The 20912-nt window shown below is 43.3% G+C and overlaps 2 protein-coding genes across 2 annotated transcripts; one reads left to right on the top strand and one right to left on the bottom strand.

Moving 5' to 3' along the window:
* Positions 1-1149: 1149 nt before the first annotated feature.
* On the top strand, positions 1150-1650 carry CCR75_007095 (uncharacterized protein; the record flags this gene model as incomplete). The annotated part of the gene is made up of 1 exon (XM_067965159.1): positions 1150-1650. One exon carries the CDS (start codon positions 1150-1152, stop codon positions 1648-1650), a length of 501 nt encoding a protein of 166 aa, XP_067821075.1.
* Positions 1651-2159: 509 nt separating this feature from the next.
* CCR75_007094 (uncharacterized protein) lies at positions 2160-4963 on the bottom strand (the record flags this gene model as incomplete). The annotated part of the gene is made up of 2 exons (XM_067965158.1): positions 2160-2598; positions 3138-4963. The coding sequence occupies 2 exons, from the start codon at positions 4961-4963 to the stop codon at positions 2160-2162; spliced, it is 2265 nt and encodes a 754-aa protein (XP_067821076.1).
* Between the last annotated feature and the right edge of the window lie 15949 nt (positions 4964-20912).

Genomic DNA, 20912 nt, shown 5'->3' on the forward strand with positions numbered 1-20912 from the left:
GCGACACCGCATTGCTCCACGGCTAAAAGCCAGTGGACAATCGTGTGCGCTGCAGTTCCATCGAACTTGGGCGGGTCCATCCGAATGGGCCTCGGCTGATGCGGCCGGGCAGAGAGCATCTCAACAGTCCTGTTGAGAGCCTCGCTCCGAGGCTGCTCATGCCTCAGCTCATCCTGAGTCTGAGTGACGGACTTCGCCGCAGCATGGCTCTGTGCCTCGGACGTGGCCCTCCGCTGTCCGGGCACGAATGCCTCAAACTGCTCCAACTGAGCAACATGTTGATCAAGAGGACTACGCAGGAGCCTGACCAGGGCTTGTTCACCAAGTCCCTGCGCCATAAGCCCTGCCACCTCCCGATGATGCTCGGAGAGGTGAGGGAAATGAGCCGAATGAGGCTCATTCTCACGTACACACGCAGAGATGCGGGTCGTGGGAAGGATTTCAAGTGCTACCAAGTGTAGGCGGGCACGTCGTAATGCGGCCACGCTCTACTTAGACACACACCCTAGCACATCGAGGAAGCGGTTTAACCTGCTTCTCTTGCGTGCAGTGAGGTAGTTGTGGTGGGCGCGTTGGCGACCTCACCCGTCACACTAAGTACTCGGGTTAAGTGTCGTCACGGGAGCGGTAATCCGGCTCCTCGTGCGCACTTACCAAGTAAAAAATAGTTTGCAGACTTATTTAAATTTAATCGTATTAAATATTAATACCTATTTTTACCAATTAAAATGTTCTCTCTCTAGATACCACTTAATAAGTATTGCGAGCGTATCTTTCTAGATACTTCGCGTAACGGATGACGCTAGCCGTCATGACGGAAGACCTTAGGCGTCATCCCTCCTAATGTGAATGCACCCATGTGCATCACATACACAAGGGTTGGTCACAAATGTGCACCACACCCGAGTGCTGGGTCTAATTACTATTATTTAGTAATTGACCATCTTCTTAAGTATACCAGGTGCTCTTAACGGGACTGTGAAACATTAGGGCAACTTTAGCCCGTTACACCAGCGACCAAATTATGAAACGCCTACTTTTGATTCTGGTGTTAAGCACCACTTTGAAGTGCTTTGCTTATAATTTTTTTAAATTAAAAAAAGCGCTGGAATATACAAAAACGGCGAACACTCGACGTCAGGAGACAAAATGAGCATCTTATGGGGGCGTTTTCAGAATGGAAATGCGTGCTCGAGCAACACTGTGATGGATGACGACGTATACAAGCTGCGGCAGCCACTAATATCCAGCGACAATGCTAATGATTGTGACGGTAGCACCGAGGACAACGAATTCGGTGGCCTTCATCCGCGCTGGCTCGAGTTTGATGTCAGCACGGCAACTCGACGAACGCGTCGGCGCCGCAAAGACGAGGAAGATCTTGGAGAAAGAGTTAAAGAATTTTCGATTAATGTGGAGCCACTTAAGCTGCTACGCTCTGCTGGCAGCTGGTTGGTCTTGCTTTCGACCGCGAGCAATTTCCTGGTGCCGCGTAACCCTCGTACCTTGCTTTCCACACAGATGCCAACTCCCAGACGCAAGCTGGAAGGTATGGATGAGGCCACAGAACGTGCACTAGCAGTGCTAGCGCTCCTTACAATAGCTTGCAGCTTGCTGTTGCTGCTGGTAGTATACACTCAAGCCACATAACGCAGACGTACACGAAAATCCTTGTGAAATTGGATATGCATCTGTACCTTTAAATTCTTAAGCTTGGATATATTGAAAGTATTGCTCTTAGCAACTTTTAAGCAGAGAAAATACATTTTGTATCATTCTAAAAGCATTTAGTGCGTGAAGGCTTCTCAGAATTGACAAGATTGCGGCTACAGCGACAGCTCAAATGGATTTCTTAAGATGCAAAATATTGTTGAAATGGACCCATTACCCAATATCAGTCAATTGTTGTCTTGACAAGAAACCGGCAGCCAGAATCCCAGAGGTGATTTGCATTCGAAGAGATAATAATATATCAAGAAAAGGTGCCTGGCTCCCGCCCCCGCAAGGCTAATCCTGAAAGCCGCGTTGAATGTTCACTGATGCAGACGAATTGTAGGAAATGTAAATAATCTTTCTTGTCGAATGTCCGGCCGTGAGCTCTTTTATCTAATTTTAAAGAATTACTTAAAGGCTAAAAGTCTCTTTAATACTTTGTGGTGCTAAATTTGGGTCTGAATTTTTGCCTGCATGGCCTCACCGTCTGCTTTATTGATCATTTTTGGGCCACTTGGCAGTGTCAATAGATCGTCCCCGTCAAAGCGTGGGATTACATGAATGTGGGCGTGAAATACTGCCTGGCCCGACGACACACCATTGTTCTGAATGATGTTGATACCACTAGCACCAGTGGCCGCCTGCACAGCTTTAGCCAGACGCGGCAGTTCCTTGAACACGTTGGCCGCTACATCGGGCGTCATGTCCATAACCGTTGCAAATTTGGGTGTCTTTGGTAGAAGAAGCGCATGACCGGGAACCACGGGGAAGGCATCCAGGATAGCCAGCACATGATCGGTCTCAAAAAGCTTGTAGCTTGGAACCTCACCTCGGATGATCTGGAGGAAGATGTTTTCCGGGTCGTACGTTGTCAATGTTATGACGCTGAAAAAAAAAGCGAGAATTTCATCGGTTACAATCAAAATTTAAATGGGCATATTTGGTATGAACCAATTAAACTTCGCGCAGTAGTAATTAATTTAGGCCCCCTTTGCTATTTGTACACCCCACAACTTCTGTAAATTTGAGGTTCCGTCTACAAAATCTCTGCGATACTACATAGGTGCGACTTGAGAGAGGAAATGCAAGAAATGGTTAAATTATACAAAGGATGCTTAAGGCACAAATTTTAACTCAACTGATCTAAGAATAAGAACAGACTCGGGAGAATCGACAGCGCAAAACTGCCACTAATTTGTTGACGGCCCCTTTTGGTTCTATGCTGCAACATGTGCATGACTTAAAATGGAGATTGCTTGTGAAAAAAATCGTCCATATAGATAAATTAATTAAGAAAAAACACACTGTTGCATCCAATTGCAGGAAGAGCATTTTCAAAGTTGAGGTAACTTATAATTGAGCACAAGGTTACGAGGAGCAAGTAAACTAGAGCATACCAACAGACAGAACACCACTTTATCTACTTATTGACAAGTGGAAGCTCCAAGCCATTCACTTCTGGCTGCAGCATCAACTCCAGTAGCTGCATCACTAGATTTTTCAACTCCATCGTGACAGCTTCGCGAGTTTGGCCGACACGGCCAGCAAGCTCCACATAGTATTTCAGCTTCGGCTCCGTGCCGCTCGTACGCAGCGTAGCAACGCATCCATTTGCAAACGTGTATGTGATCATCTCCGTCGACCTACTTACAGGAAGCACAGCACATTTGTCAAGCTGCGAGCTGTCATACCCCGTCGTGAGGTCCCGCACCCCAGTAATTGCAAACTCGCCACACTTGTCCCAATAGTTTCCATCATTACGCAAACGTTCAAAAATTGCTCGAATTGTACGAGGGTTATCGCACTTAACATAGTGATTTTGTGTCACAAAGTGGCCATAACGTTCATAAAGAGCGTCCAGATGCTCTTTAACTGTCACTTTTTTAATAGTCTTTAAATAAATTGCCATCTCAGTAAAAACAGCGGCCGCAACAACCCCATCTTTTTCCTTCACGAGATCTCCCACACAGAATCCAATGGCTTCTTCATAAGCAAACAAAACTTTCTTGCCACTATCGCGCAATTCAATAGCCTTGTTGCCAATCCACTTGAAGCCAGTAAGCGTCTCGATAAAATTCAATCCCTCGGCCTTTGCGATAGCTTTCAGCATCTTCGACGACACTGTGGACGCAATAAAGAACAATTGCGTACGGTCACAGTCTGGATGGAGCCGTAAATGCTGTTCCAGTTCCCAAAAGCCTAGTAAAATACCAATTTCATTGCCTGTGAAAATATGCCAGCCAGACTGTGAGTTTGAATCCATTTCAGCGACTGCCAATCGATCCGCATCAGGGTCATTCGCGAGTATTAAACTCGCTCCGTTGGCTTCTGCTGTCTCCATAGCAAGCTGGAGCGCACCTTCTCCTTCTTCTGGATTGGGAAAGGCTACAGTAGGAAACTCCGGATCCGGCTGAAGCTGGGCTTGGACGGGAAGGTACGCTTTGTGTTTAAAAGCAGCAAAACATCGGCTTGTAAATGCGTGGCCAACGCCATGCATTGCCGTGTACGCAACTTTAAGCGTCGATGCGGCGTTTGTCTCGGGAAAACGGCACAAACGTGCTCTTGCTTGTTCAAAGTACTTGTTTGTAACCTCATCGGTGGGGTTATGAAAAAGCTGCTTAAAAGTGTGTTTTAAAGTATCGAGCGATTCATTATAGACTCTCCAAGGAGCAAGATTGGCTAAAATCATCTTGGCTATACCTTCGTCGTGTGGCGGGATGATTTGGCTACCATTGCTCCAATAGACTTTGTAGCCATTATCGACTTTCGGGTTATGCGAAGCTGTTACCATCACCCCGACTGCGCAGCGTTTTTGCTCTATGCAAAAAGGAACCAACGGAGTGGCTACGAAACCCTCGTAAAAGTATACTTTGAAGCCATCATGCAGACAAACCGAGGCTGTGAGTTCGGCGAAACGCTTCGAGCTCAGTGTACCCTGTTGTCGATGATCGTAACCTATCGCTACTCCCATGCTCTTTGCTTGATCACCAAATTGCTGCAACAAGTACTTGCAAATTCCTTGCGCGGTCTGAAGCACCACGAGATCATTCATTGCCGTGGGCCCCACTCCCATCACAGCGCGAAGACCGGCGGTGCCGAACGCCACACGACTGCTGAACAAGTCGCGAATACGGTCTATGTCCTTGGCCATTACAAGCTCCTCCAACTGAGATTTTGTGCCGGCATTTACGTCCCATTCTAGCCACTGCTGAGCCTTAATTAGCCACTGCTCCTCCGTGCACGTGCTCATTATTTAAAACTTTAAGTTTATCAAAAAATACGAAACAAAAATTCGTTTCAGTAAGATTGTCAGAAAAATTGTTATTTCTGATTAAGAATCAACGCTAAAGAGAATTGCAACATCTACTTAATTAGTTGCTGAGAAGTAAGTAGTAGTACTATTTGATTTCGTGCCGGAAACACCATCTTTCTACTATCACTACATATTTATTGATAATAGACGATTCAGGACCTTGAGCAAACTAGTTTGCTTGTACTTTTTGTGCTGCAAAACACACTTTAATGGTTAACCTTTCGCTAATACTTCTTGTGTTACGGGGTGTGGCGTTACACAAGTATCATTTCCTATTAGAGGAATAATAAATGTCATTTCCTATGAGAGGAGAAAAATAAAGAAGTAAGAAATTATTATCTTACTTAATTTTGACTTCAATAGTTCCAATATTTCCAATTTGGATCACTATTGATGTTAAGAAAAGAAAAACTGAATTGATAAACTTAATCTCTTTGTAACGATCTCTCTGTACTGATTTAAATATAATAGTTATTATGGACAGTGCCTCCTCGCGCACCGCCCAATCGCGTCTGGTAGTGACTGGCGGGGTAAGTTTAAACTCAAATTAACTTTTTAATAGCGCTTATTGAATATTGCTTTAATATTACCAAACTTGGTAATATTGAAACTATTCAGTCAAAATTAATAAATGATATAATTTTGTACTTCTTAATTTACGGGCACCCCCTTACATTACAATTTCTTTGACCAGCATTCACTATAATGACTGATGTAAAGTGACAGAGAGTACTAGTTAGTCTCTCTGTAAATTAGCACCTATTAGTTTTATTTCAATTCCAATTTAACCCGTGCGCAAAGCCTATGAATTGCAACTCTGGTAGCTATATGACTCAATTTAGCTACTAGGGAAACAAATGTTTTAGTAGACGCTGATGCGTCTACTGTGGGGAGCTCGTCACCTCTACCCCAATGAAAAGTGACTGGTACGAGTCGGCGTCATCGTCCGATTCGATGAACACTGTGAAGGCCTCCTGTTACCCGGCCGCGTCCGTCAAAACCAAAGATTCTGATGTGACAACGCAAAAGATAATGGTGACGTTTCTCTACTCGTCAGATCCTTTTAATTTGGGGTCATCTTGTGATGACTCCATAAACGACGATATTACTCTGGTGATGCCAAAATGCATCACCAGGAACAAAGGTGATCATAAAGGTCACTTCGGCAAGAATGCTACTGATGGTGCTAGAGTGCATCACGTGATCTAAAATATCACCTGAGTCTAACGTTAGCTTGAATGCTAACATTAACAAACGGGACAAGGACCGCAGTGCGTTGCGGTTTGCTCATTAAATAAACCCCTGTCTGCTTTCTAAAATAGCCTAATTTGTCGGTCTAGTATGAACAACGAACGCTACAAAATTCCTTTGTTCGACTCATCCCGGCTTCACAAGCCTTGCGAGAACGAGACTGAATTCTTCATTGATGCCTTTTTACAGCATCGATGGTACACTTTCAAGCGTGCAAAGGATGTTACTCATTTGTTTCAAGCTTAAGAAGCGCTTGTTCAGAATGTGCAAAGCCTAGCCGCGAGGCCTGGCTTGACAAACTGGATGCTTTCCATGACGATTGAAAGACGGAATGTAGTCGGTGCACGCTACAAGCTGCACCGTTTACATAGAGAGGCAGGCTTGCCTTGCCTTTCGTGGTGGAACTCATGTCTCTGCTACCTTAAGGGTGCAGTGCATGCCCCTAAGGAGGCCTACCCCCTTAAGGACCCTCATTCAAGAATGCGCATGTCTTGTGCGATGCGCAAAGGATTTGAGAACTTGCAATTCTTTTGGGTGTGGGGGAAGGCTCATTCTTTGATTGACCCTCTGATGAGGAGGATAGGTTTCGTCGTTACTACCCAAGCATCCAACACTTGTTGAGAACGAGAGCTCCAGCTTTCAGGCGAGTGTGGATGTTTTCGTCAACAAACGACATAATTTTTCTGAACGTCCTTCGCCTCCCAGTGGTTCAAGAAGTTTATGACTAGAAAACTCTTCTCACTACTCAAATCCGTCAAGGAGGAAAATGTGGATTTGCCTCATAAGTTGAACTTGAGTCATCATCATGACTTGAAGCACGTCCTTCGGTATTTGCGAGATGATATTGATTATGAACTTTCCCGTCGACAGTGTTTGCTGCGAACAGCTGCAAAACTGTGCGCAAGTTGCGATTAATCAACTGGCAAACGGACCGATACATCAGTCTCTTCGAGACGAGCCGGTGGCAGCTCTTCAAAAGAATTTATCTTTGAAGGATGTAGGGTTCAGGGAAACCAGGCTCTTTCTCGAGACACTCAGCTTTTTATTCAAGCCATCAGTCCTTGGTGGATGCCTTGGACCGTGTTGTTTTAAATCGAAACCGAAAAAAACTCGTACTGATGGTTCGGGTGGAGACGCCCAACGTAATTTGTAGGATGCATACGCATCCTAAGAGTCACCATGATCATGTACGCATTGCCTTGTTGGTGCATTACGCTGAACAGGGCGATATACCTAGGCAGAGACTTATTACTGCCCTCATTCGTCACTTAATGTGTAGGTAGAAATACCGTAGCCAATAGGTATAGATCATAAATGTTAATGAAAGAGCGTTTGCTCTTCCATTTTCGTCGGAGTTCCGTTCCTGTCGCTCCAACGCATCTGCGAAAAAATCCTGCACGAAACGGACCACTGCTTTTTTAGCCAGCACGAATTCTCCTACTGACTCGGTTTTCTTTTGTTTTAAGTGCGCCCAGTGCGCATCATTCTCGGCTTTGGTGACAACATCAATGTTCTCAATCCATTTATTGTTTTCGATGTTAAGTACGTCAATATTGTTGTTACAAAGTTAGCAATAGCCTTATTGCTATTATGTGTTGCCTCTTCATTGTTGTTTAAATCATCATTAACTTCTTCCGCGTTAACTGTTGATCAATCGTGATGAACAAGAGCTAGATTTTCTATGATAGAGCGAGCCCTCCTCCTTGAATTAAAGCTATGTTGAAAAGGGTGGTAATGCGTACATATTGTAAACCAATCAGATAAACGGTGTATGCCTTGTTGATGCATGAATTGTTGATGGCAAATCTTGCTTTAATACTCGAAGTATCTATTCGAAGACAGGATTTGTACGTTCCATCTCAGCATCTGTCTCAAGGTGATCATGAGCTGACATTTTTAGCTAGGTTCCAAGTGATTTAAACACAAATTGTCGAATTTCTGCCGTTAACCGGGCTCTCGAACCGATTTCAGTCCCATGGAGTCGAAATTATGTGTCGATATAAACACGACCGCAATTTTTGGCTATGATAGACTCTGGGACTACAGTAAGATATACCATCTTGCTCAAACGGCCAACGAGCACATTAAAAGACATTTTTTTTGTGATCGTCTTCGGAAAATCCGAAGACGAAGTCCATAGTTACGGACTGCCAACACTATGCCGGAACAAACAGGGGTATATACCACTGAGCTTCGCCCGTCAGCAGACTTCGCAAGCACATAATTAGTTTCGCACGAATTTATACCGGCGAGGCCAGTAGAAAGCGCGACTTACTCTTCCCATGTCCACGATGCCACCTAATTGATACTCAAATAAATGATGCGCAAACGCAAATCATTGTGGGCGGGAGCGCCGACACGAGATGTGTCGCCGGTAATGGCTGTATAATACAGTAGACCATTGCGTGTTGTGTATCGATCTGGTGAAGATTGATACAATCGTGACATTTTCTTTAAGAGTTGTTGTGATGTATGCTTGAGGGAATCCATCAAACCTCGAAGAGCGTTGTCTTCTGTACGGGCTCTTATATGTCTGCAATGCCAAGATCTGAAATTGCTTATTTGAATCTCTAATTTTATATTACAACGCCTAAAGTAGCATGTTACGTCTAGCTTTGCTTATTGTCTTTAAAGGTACGCTGATAAATAGCCTTTCATGAACACTTTGTATTTTCTCTTGAGTTAACAAGAAAGATGCACTGTCATTTCGGCATAGTTGCTCGTGCAAGAATAGTTGAAAATATCAGAAAAGAAAAAGCTGGCATTACCGCTAGATCCAGGAGCTTTCAAAATTCCTTGACATGACTGTCACCAGCTAGTCGACGATGGCCTTGATCTTTTTCGGATCAGGGCGTACACCATTTTTACACACGACGCACCTACGAAGTGGTATTTCGCTTGCGGCGGATATATACTTCTTGAGATTTGCTTACAACTTGTGCTTACGCATAAGTGTAATAAGCTTTATGACGTGCACCTATGGCAACCTCACCCGACGAACTTGTGCCCCAGAACAAGCGTCGGCACGGAAGGGGTTACTCGGCTTCTCGTGCGTAATTGTTTTCTTAAGAGATAAAGTTCATGACTGATTTATATTTATTAAAATTAACGAAAAACACATTTCTTACCCAATTAGTAGATGCGATCTTTGTATCTCAACATGGCGAGCGTATTGTCCAAATTACCTCAGCTCGCGGATGACGCTAGACGTCACCCTTTCATGTGAATGCACCTAAGTACATCACATAGAAAAGGGTGGGTCACTTCGTGAACCTCAAAAGAGTGCCAGTTATATTGACTATACATGAAGTAGTTGACCCCCCCTGTAAGTGTACTTAACGGGTGTGTAACATGAGGCAGCTAGCACGTTACAGCCCCCCCCTCTTTAAAACGAATTTACATTTTGTAAAATCGTCAAAAGGAGGAATGAGTGATAGCGAAATACTTTACGCGCCGCTTTTAGTCCTCTCAATCCACTCTATGCGACCAGTGTGTGTACATATTTGTCATCGCACGGCACTGACATGCAAAAGGGGCAAAGCTATGGTCGTCCGCGAAGACACCCAAACAACGTATTGCGAAGCGCACGCGCCGCGATAAAACGCCGACTTCGCCTAGTGCCTTAGTCACAACACCGACATCCACTGCTGCTGCTATCGCGCTGCTAACTGGACTTACTGATCCATCCCATTTGCACATTGAGGATGAAGAGTCGCCGCTCATTATTGACTAAAATGAGTCGACCCCGATGCCATCACCTTATAGTAGTGTTTAGTTCAGCGAGCTAATAGGGAAGCGTGAAGGCGCTATAACGCCCATTCAAAATTCACCAGTGTATTCAACATGAAGACGCCTAATGTTGCGAAGGCGAACCTGCCTCACATCAACAAGGCAATCATCTCGTATTCTGCACTAGCTAGCGCACAGACGATTGATGAGTGCACTTCATTGATCTAGATACACCAGCTCGTGGATGACGCCAGAAGTCATCCCTATCAATGTGATTGTATCTATGTGCATCGCATATACATAATGTGAGCCTCACACGACTACCAGTCATGCTTACTTTAGATGAATTGACCTCCCCGTTTAGTGTACTTAACGGGTGTGTATCATAAGGCAGCTAGCCCATTACACGGATGTTACGTACGTGGTCGCTATACGTACACACGAAGTGCTACCAGTTTTACGGGCACTTTTCGCTAGCACTGCCTTGGTTCTATGAGAATAAAGGTACTTCATATACACGATGAGAAGAAAAAGGGCATAAGTTGCTAAGAGTTCTTAGCAACTGAACGCTTAAACGAAGGTAGACTAAGTAGAGGGAATAATACCTATTCAACATAATTAAGTTGCTACGTATTGCTATTTTCTTCAATTGACTTATAATATTTTATTTAAGTAAGCATTACGACTCATTGTTCACCATTCACCCGCGCGTCTAACAGGTAAATTTTAATATTCAAATCAACACCAATGAACATATAAAAAATTTAATAAAAATTATGATAATAATAAATTATATAATAATTTTGAAAAGAATCCGGCTAATGGCGGTATGCCTGCTAGTGAAAAAATGTTGCATTGCCGCTACAGTATTAGCTTGTGTGGTAAAATTGGAAATGTTAAAATAACAATAAATTTTCCCCTTTATTATTCCTTTTTAGGTAGTAATTTTTTTGCGGACTACTGCGAAACGATCAGCGTCGGGTCAATATTTTATGGCAAAATCATCGGCTTGACGCTATCCCGGTCGCTTAAATCTTTAAAAGGGAATTATGCACCAACACTAGACAAGAAGCTTGAATTTGTATTTTTTCTTCAATACAAACAGTAATGTAAGACCGTTTGTAACGGGGCACCTTTCACTAGTACTTATCAACTTACACTGATTTTAGTGTAGGTGAGGTGCCTCGAACGAACGTTTACAAAGGTACAAACGAAGGTTTTTATGTAGCTAAGGTTCTTAGGCATAAAGTTCTAGACTAAGGCTTCAGAATAGAGAGAAGTAAAATTATTTAAATAAATTAAATTTTCTACGTAACGAGCCCTTATCTAGGTAATGCAAATGTTTCAGTAGACGCTAATGTGTCTAATGTGGGGAATACGACACCTCCTACTTTTAATAGAGAAGACTGGAATATGCCATCTGTTGATGCCCTTGCAGGTGACGGCGTCAAGTCACTTGCTACACCAGTTGTAGGTGTATGGACCAAGTCACCGGCATCGCACTACTCAGTGGCTACTGTAAAGGCCGTCGGATCACCCAAGGCCGAATCCGTTAAAACTTTGGAATCTAACGTGACAACCAGAGCAGCGATGACGAGGTTGTTCGACTTGTCGGACCTCCTTGGTGGGGAGTCGTCATCAGGTGACTCCGTGGGCGATAATCACTCTGGTGACGTTAGTAGGCGTCAAGGGAAGAGTGCTGTTGATGGTGCTAGTTAGCATCACAAGGAAAGAAGTGATACCAGGGTTTGCTCCAAGGCCAAGTCAACGTTATTATTCACATAAGCCAAAAGGACAGATATCGCAATACGTTGCGGTTCGCGTCCTGAAAAGAGGCCTTGGTTGCCATCTAAGGGTGACCTAATTCGTTGGTCTGGAATGACCAACGATCGATATCATATTCCGTTATTCGACTTATTCAGGCTTCACAAGCCTGGTGAAGATGAACGAAATTCTTCATCGATGCCTTTTTGGCATCGTTGGTACTCTTCGAAGCGAGCAACCTTTGTCCCAAGCTTGGACAGCCTTTGTAAAGAATGTGCAATACATAGGCCGCGAGTTCTAGCATGACAAACTAAATGCTTTTCGTAAGCAATTTGAAAAAAAGGACCGCGTTGCACGCTATAAGCTGCACTGTTTTTCTAGAGAGGCAGATATACCTTGCTTCTCGTATGGGAAATCCTGTCCATGCTGTTTTGAGGGTGCGGGTCATGCCCCTTAGGAAGCAGGTTCCCTTAAAGATCCTCATTGGAGGACGCTCATCTCTTACGAGGTGCGTCAAGGGATTGAAATCCTCCAAAAATTTTGCGAGCGCGGGAAGCGCTCGTTCTCCGATGGACCTTCTGTCGAGAACTTCGTCGTACGGCAAGACAAGACCCGGAACGTCCAACATCAGTTGGGAACGAGGTTCTCAACTATCATGCGACGGTGCATACCCTCGCCAACGAACGAGCTAACTCGTTCGAATAAAAGAAAATATTTAGTTTAAATATTATATAAATATAAATATTATTTGAAATTTTATAATATTGATATTAATTAATTTTAAATTTTTATAATTAAAAGTATATTGGAAATATTATTGATTTCTAAAATGAACAGTAGTTCAATTCTTTTTAGGCCTAATATGAAAGGATGATTAGCTCAATTTGCTTTTGGTAGAGCATTTCTGAAATAATATAAAATTTACAAAATAATTAATTTTGCATATACGAATATAATTTTTTTTATAAAATACCTACTTATAAAATGAACCATCTTACTTTTGGTGCATTGTGACAGTCATATATGATGCGTATTCGCATATCGTTTTGAGTTGGAAGACGATATTACCTAATGTTGGTGAGAAAGGCGTTTAAATAAGAAAACGAACGCTTCTCACCACTCGAATATGTCAATGGATGTGAAGGGAAGAAAACGTCGGGTTCGCATTGTTTGACGAATCACCCTTTAACTTGCTAAAAAGTGATTCTTGATGTGTAAATTAACATCGTTATTTGGATCACACCCTTCACTAATTAAGGAAGGAAATCGATCACGAGCGATCCCGTAGCCGCGAATTAGTGCTGCCGGCTGATGTTTTTTTTTCGTGGCCAGTTAAAAAATTTGTGCGCAGGTTGCGACTAATCAACTGGCAAACGGAAGAACACATTAGCCCCTTCAAAACGAGCTGGTGGCAGCTCGTAAGGAGTTCTCTTCTTTAGAGGAAAGAGTGGGTCGTCTGGTTCAAGAGAATCAAACTCTATTCCGAGTCAATAAGGCTTTGGCTTGGAAACATCAGGCTTTAGCGGGATCCTTGAAATGTTTCGATTTTACCCAAATCAGAAGAAGCCTCGTACTGATGGTACGGGCGGAGACGCCCAACATAAAACGTAGGATGCGTACGCATTCTACGAGGCAGCTCGATCGTGTACGCATTGCCTTGGCAATGTAGTAAACGAACTTGGCCGACATACCTGAGCAGTAATTAAATCACTGCTCCCACTCGTCACTACATGTTTGATAGATTTATCGTAGAAGAAGGACTAGGTTATTTACATTAAATGCAAGTATATTTGCTCTTCCATTGTTGTCAGAGTTCCGTTTCTCTCGGTCCACCACATCAGCGATGGAATTCTGTACGAAACGGACAACTGCTTCTCAAGCGAACAGAAACTCACCTGTTGACTCGGTTCTATTTTTGTTCTCATTGCGACCGGATCGCACTGCGGAGATATCACTTTCTTCAATATTAAGAGTATTGTCGTCCTTATTAATGATACGTTTTTCGATGCTAAGTCTTTCAGCATCACTATCAAGGTCAGTAATAGCATTATTGTTATTGCTGAGTTTGGTCACTTCAATGTTACTTTAAATCACTATTCGTATCCTTCGCATTGACCTTAGTGGTAATGCGTGATAGACAAGAGCTAATCTGGTTCTTTGCTCGAGCGAGTCCCTGCCCCCCCCTTGAATAAAGTCACTTTCAAACAGGGCATACAAAGGTGGCTTAAGCCTTTCATGAAAAGGAGTATGCTTTGTAGAAGTATGCACTGAATTGTGGATGGCAAATTACACCAACGGCAAAAACTTGCTCCTTCTCTTAAAAGCTTAGACGTATCCGCGAAGTATCTCTTCGAGAATACGGTTTGCACGCTCCGTCTGACCATCTATTTCAGTATGATCAGAAGTTGATTTTTTCAACTGTGTTCCAAGTGATTTCAACACAGTTTGCCAACATCCTAACGTGAATCTATGGTCTCGATCTGAGAAAAGTTCACCAGTAACCTATCAAGTCAGAATATAGTGTCAATAAAGACACGAGCACAACCTTTGGCTATGCTCGACTCCGGTTCTGCGGCAAGATACAAAATTTTGCAGAAACGATCAACAAAAACAAGAATACCATTGTTCTTATGTTCGTCGTCGGGAAATTCGATGACGAAGTCCATGAATATAGACTGCCAACACTCTGCCGGATTACTCAGAGTTGTAGTGGATCACGGGATGAAGCACTGGGCTTTACCCGTTGACAAGCAAGCACGTACGTACTTGAGGACGAAATCATAGGCGTGGTAAGTAGAAGTCGCGACTTTGTGTGAGACAAGTCTTCCCTTACGTTTACGCTGACCACTTATTGGTGAATCATGGCATTCATGCATGATGCTTAATCGCAAATCATTATGGGTGGAGATGACGACACGAGGTGTGTCGCCAGCAATAGCTGTGTAGTACAGTACCCATTGCGTGTTGTGTTTCGATCCTTGAGGATCTATATAATTTTGACAATCTTTTCAAGAATGTTGAAATGATTTTTTGAGTTAATTCATCAACTCTTGTAGAGCCTTATCTTCTTGATAAGATCTTTTATCGTAGTCGAGTAATGTAAACGACGACGCACTTAATGTTGCAGCAATGGCCTTATGCTCAATATTAATTTGCGCAGCCGGCTCAAAATCGGGCCGGCGCAAAGGGGCATCCGCGACGACGTTAAGTCGTCCTAGCTTATACTGCACATAAAATAATACTCCGCGAAGAAAGACAACATTTTCGCCGTTCTTTACGAGAAGTGTGGACTGTTTACGGCCGTGCGTAAAGACGCATGGTCTGTTTATGCATTGAACGGCCTATTTCCCAAGAGGTAGACCTTAAACTTTGCCAGCGGGTACTTCATGGCAAGGATTTTCTTGTCATGCTCTGTATAGTTGCGTTTAGCTGGTTGAAGCCGACGCGATTGATAATAGTCGATGCGCCCTAAGCCGTCTGTGTCATATTGCATTATTGCACAGCCGATTGCAAAATCGCTGGCGTGTAGACCACCTGAAAAGGTCGGTCTTGGTCAGCAATCGCCAGGATTGACGATTGCATCAATATTTGCTTGATACCCTCGAAGGAACGCTGACAATCAGCCATCCATTACCACTTTCCATGTTTCTTCAACAAAGAAGAAAGATGTACTGTCATTACGGCATAATTTTGTGAGAAGTGTGCAGGTACGCCTCTAAACTGAAAAGACTTTTTATGTTTCTTTACATCGACTGGCACAGACCAGTCGGCGATTGCCTTTACCTTTTCCGGATCCGGGCGTACACCGTGTTTGCCCACAATGCACTCAAGAAGTGGTATTTCGCTTGCAGCCAATATACCCTTCTTGAAATTTGCATACAACTTGTGCTTACGCATAAGTGTAAGAAACTTTCAAACGTGGGTACAATGTACTTCAACATCGACTTTCCAATCATAGCTCTGCTATGAACGAAGACGTCATCAAAATAGCTCGGTGCAAATCCCGCACCGATCTCAACAGATTGTAAACATCTGTTAAATGTCACATGCGCATTACTAAGGCCGTGTGACGTGTCTAGCCAATCATATAGCATACCTCTTGGGGTGCTTACTGCTGTGAACGGAATATCTTGTCTACGCATAAAGATTTACTAGAATTCATCCATAAGATCCATTGCCGAAAAGATAGTACTTTTTGGACATATCGTTTGAGTCGGTACCGTTGCAGCATTTAATTTATTGAATGCATGCACAATTCGTCCTCCTCTTGTTCCTTTACAGATACAGTAGGTCGGAGAGCTACGTCTGCTAAGCATTTGGCAAAAAAATGTCGATCGCTATAACTTGTTCACGAGGCAATGAACATTGCTTGATGACACAGTATTTCGAACCTGGGATCAGGTAGATTTCGTGTCGAGTGCATTTATCCTTAGGCAACTCGCTCAGTACTGATTCAGGAATGACATCCTTCAATTCTATTAAATCCTTACATAAAGGGTTGTCTTAAAAAGACTCCCAGGATTGGGACGTAAAATGTTCAATCCGAGTATTCTCATCGAGGGCACTTTCGTCGATCGATGAGCTTCTGAGAACCCATTCATTCTCATTGATTACTATTGTAGAACTAATATCGTCCACGTAGTTGTCATCTGCGACAAGTAGACAGATCTGCATGGCGTTGCCACTTCGCAGATCACGCAAGAAATGTTCGGTTCAAGAGTTGGCAATTGAGTTATCTGCGTAGTTAATTTTGGATGCGCTATTAGATCAAGTGTATAAGCGCCTACACTTGATCCATTGCTTACATTTATTGTCCCAGTTTCTTCTTTGGAACTTATTTCAAAAGGTACCTGAGAATTTTTCACCAAAGGTTACCGGGGACTTATTCCCACTGAAATTATTTGGGGAGTATTCTCTCCAACTGCATCTAGCTGTTGTTGCGCTACCACAGCGAGATCATCTACGATCGAAACTCCAGTCGATCTAGGTAGTTTCGCACTGTCTCTTATAGACGGGCGTTTCAAATTTTCATGGATGTTGCTGTTCAAGCAAGCATCCTTGTTTCGTAACACTCACCTTATTCGAGCGGTCGAACTTCGACGCTGCCTGTGCTTGTGCATAGCCGTCGGGACCTAATTCCACTGTTTGTTGGGTATTCACACCGAGGTCTTGTGCAGTCATGCAAACGACCGACCCGCCTGTGAGGCCATCTCACTTACTCGTAGGACATTCACACGCTTGTGGACGCTCCAAGACGTTCAACAGCTGGCCATCTGATGAACAAGCGACAGACATCGTCACGGCTTGATGCTGCCAATTTATACATGGCTCGTACTTTCCGAGCCACCGCAATCCAAGGATGACATCAAATTGTCACCCAAATCTAGCACGATGAAATCATCATTATACTGTTTAAGCTTTGACGTGTATTCGAGATCAACAACACGCATTTTTACAGTTATAGATGCGCCTGTCTCTAAGTACAATGTCATCGTCGTTATAGAAATATCGCATTCAACGAAGTTGAGCCTGCGATCTTCTAGCGATTGGCGTCGAATAAAATTGTTCGACGCCCCACAATCGTTGAGGGACTTAAGTGGCAACTTATTTGACACTTTTTTTCAGGGTGATGATGAGTTCAACCTCATCCCCTTGGCAGTAACACACAACGTTTGTGCGTGAGGAGCAACTTTCGCCAAGTGGCCTGCAAATTCTTTTGACGTTTCTGGATCAGTATGGCGCTCCGCGCCTACTAACCCGAACCTTCTTTGACGATCCGTCTCGCCGTTACGATTACGCAACAGCGTCGAATCCGCGTCCTCCGCTGTTCGGGCCTTAAAGGCCTCATTCTAGTGGGTCGTGAAGCTTGAGCCCCAAGGCCAAAAATCTGGCACGTCCGGCTATGTTAACATGCCAAATATCACTTTCAACGCATCATTATTACTGATACGACTGAGCTCCATGGCATCGTCTAACTCGACGAACCAGCTCAAAAGGGAGTCCCTACGACTGCCTTAAACTTAGATATTTCGATCTTTAAGCTTTCGGGTCAACGCGAAAGGTTCGGCTCATTAGCAACATTTACGTGCTCCCTGTTCTCTATACATCTCTGTGTGTTGAGAGCCTTGCTGGTGAAGCAAGGCTACTTTCTCTTGGACTTCTTCGAGTTCGTGTTGTTTAAACTCGGCTATGACCGCATGCTGTTCATCTCTTCCAGTGTGTACAGCATAGCGCCAACGCCTGGCCCGCCTACGACTGAACTCATTCGTTCGATCGCTCTCCATTAAAGGTCACTCAAATGAGAAAACCTTTCAGGCGTTGCGTGATGTCCTTCTTGAGAAGCTTGAAAGCTCCCCTCTAATCATCCAACACGTCCATGTTTGATGGAACGTGCATAAGTCGCTGCAACCAGATCAAACGGGGTACCTTTCACTAGTACTGATAAGTACTAGTTCACCCTACACTTATTACAGTGTAGATGATGTGCCTCAAAACTTCTCGTACAGAAAAGTACAACGGAAAGTTTCTATGAAGCTAAGGGCCTATAGCTCAAAGGTCTAGACTAAGGCTTTAAAATAGAGAAAAGTAAAACTGTAGTAAAATATTTCGCTTCCTACGTAACGATCTTCTATCTACTACTGAACTTATTATATAAATATCTAACTAAGAATGCCGCCTCCTTGGGGACCGCGCAATCGTATCTTGTAACGATTGGCGGGGTCAATTCAGACTTAAATCAACCAATCAGTAAAGCTATTGTCTTATTGCAGCAATATTACCAAATTTGGTAATATTGAAACTGTTTAAGTCAAAATTAATAATGATAATAGTATTGGGGAACAAAACACACCCCTTATGGTGTAGCTCCCCCCGTCTGTTTGTTTCGATTAAATAAAAGCTACAGATTGAAAATGACAACATAAAGCATTTTTATTTTTTGCTATATCGCAAAAGTAACAATTATACCCTAAGGTCTTTTGGACTTTAAAACACCGCCCCAGCCACACCCCATAACAATTTATGAGAGTAGCATCATAGTAGCAACTTGATGATGACTAGAATATAAATTGAGAAACCTATATGCAGGCCTCCCCAGCTTCAGTTGCTCGAAAGGCCTGCAAAAAGAGACTTTGCAATATTTGCGTAATTTTTTGGTTTCAAAGCAATATTCCTTTTCAACAACAAAAAATTACGAGCGAAAGCCGACAAAACCTGAAACGTAAAGAAATTGTGGTTTGCTTGCGCTCATAGCGCCTATTTGAAAGGTTTGCATCACTTCCGCAAAAAGTTGTTTGAAGTAAAGTCAAATAAATTCATCCTTAGCTTGACCCTAACAGGCATGCGCAAGAGCGCTTTATCAACACTTGTCGCTTATTTCCAGCTTAAATTCTCCCTCGTGCTCAATTTGCCGCTCTTTCTTTTCGCTCTAATCATGACTTGCCTATCAACTACGGGAGCTCTTGGCTTTTTCTCACCTCTTAAAAACAGTACACTAACAACCAAAAGATGTGTGTGGCTGCACCTCTGTCAATCTCGGCGGAGCCAACGTTTTAGTGATTACCTAACTTTGCACTTCTTTATTCATATCCTCTCATAGATAATAATATTGATTGTACTTCTTATATGAAATAATTCTTATCCAAAGGATACCCCGTTATACCGTGTGAATAGCGCGCGGCGACGTATCTTCATACATCTAAGGCGATACGACAGGATCCACACGAAGGTCGCAAAAAAATCCAAATTGTCTTTACGCTTACTGCGAACTTATTGGCATCTAAGAAGGACTTAGAAGGAACTTAAATCTTTGCTGATCTGTCATTTACCTCCCCTCTTTCTAACACATTTTTTTATCTCTCTGTATTATCTTCTTCTTTCTTGCTCTTTGTAACGGGGCACTGCCGACTTGTACTGCATCAGTACAAGTCCACTTCGCCCTGCCTTATGCCTCACTTCACTTCACGTACACTGTAACAGGGTGTATCGTTACATGAAATTAACACTTAAAGGTTGTTATTTAATATATTATCTAAGAGGTAAATAATATTTGGAGGATATAATTTTATATAGTAATGATCAGAAATCCTATCCATTAATAGGTATAGGCCATTATATCTATTTATCCCGCAGACTGATCAGCTGTAAATGTAAACAAAGAGAGAGACAGATAAGATTTCAATTGCATGCTTGGTATTAGTTTATAGTTAAGTTAGCATTAACAGATAGAAAGAAGACACACTTAATTAAATTAATACAGTTTTCATTTAGCCCTCTTTAAGTTAGTTGCCATAAAGAGAAGTCTTCCTCTGCACGTACTTGTGTACGTGAAGTGACGTAAGGCACCACTCGCAACTGAAGCAGTGCGAAGTGGACTTGTACTGAAGCAGTACAAGTCGTAGTGCCCCGTGGCACCTGGTAGCACTTTGTAGTCCGTCCAAGGACCGGACATTTTAGATGATAGTGGGAATACGCATCACGGTTCGCGTGAAAGCTACTCCTTTCTAAGTGACATAGAAAGGAGTGCGGTCGAACGAATGAGTTCGACCGAAGAAACGATGCTATTTTGGCCATGCTGTCCGATTTGGACAGTGATGCCCTCCCTTCAGCCATCGCCAAGTTCATACAACATGAACTTGACGAGATGAAGAAAAAAGTAGCCTTGCTGAATCAGCAAGGCTCTCAACAGGCAGAAATGTTGAGATTACAACAGGTACAGACCCCTGTATCTGGCATGACGCACACGTGTCGTCCCGAAACCTTAAAGATTGACATCTTTAAGTATAGGGGAGTCGAAGAAGACTCCCTCTTGAGATGGTTCGTCGAGTTGGACGATGCCAAAAGGGCTCGTCGCATCGTCGACGAGCAAATGCAAGTCATATTTGCTCTGTCAAATTTGGAAGGTCGTGCCAAAACTATGGTACTAGGCCTTACGTTGCGCGACCCATATGTCTTAGGGTCGCTAAGTGCTTTCAAGACCGGCTTAAACAGACGTTTGAACAGCCTAGGACTGAGTTCAGAGCTCGATCAGAGCTTCTGAAACTCAAGCAAGGCAAGCGTGGTGTTCATGCTTATGCCCAGAACATACGACTCTTAGCGAGTTGTATCACGAACAACCCAGTTCATGAACACACGTTAGTTACGG

This window comes from Bremia lactucae, linkage group LG5 (genome assembly GCF_004359215.1).
Source record: "Bremia lactucae strain SF5 linkage group LG5, whole genome shotgun sequence".
Classification (NCBI taxonomy): domain Eukaryota; phylum Oomycota; class Peronosporomycetes; order Peronosporales; family Peronosporaceae; genus Bremia; species Bremia lactucae.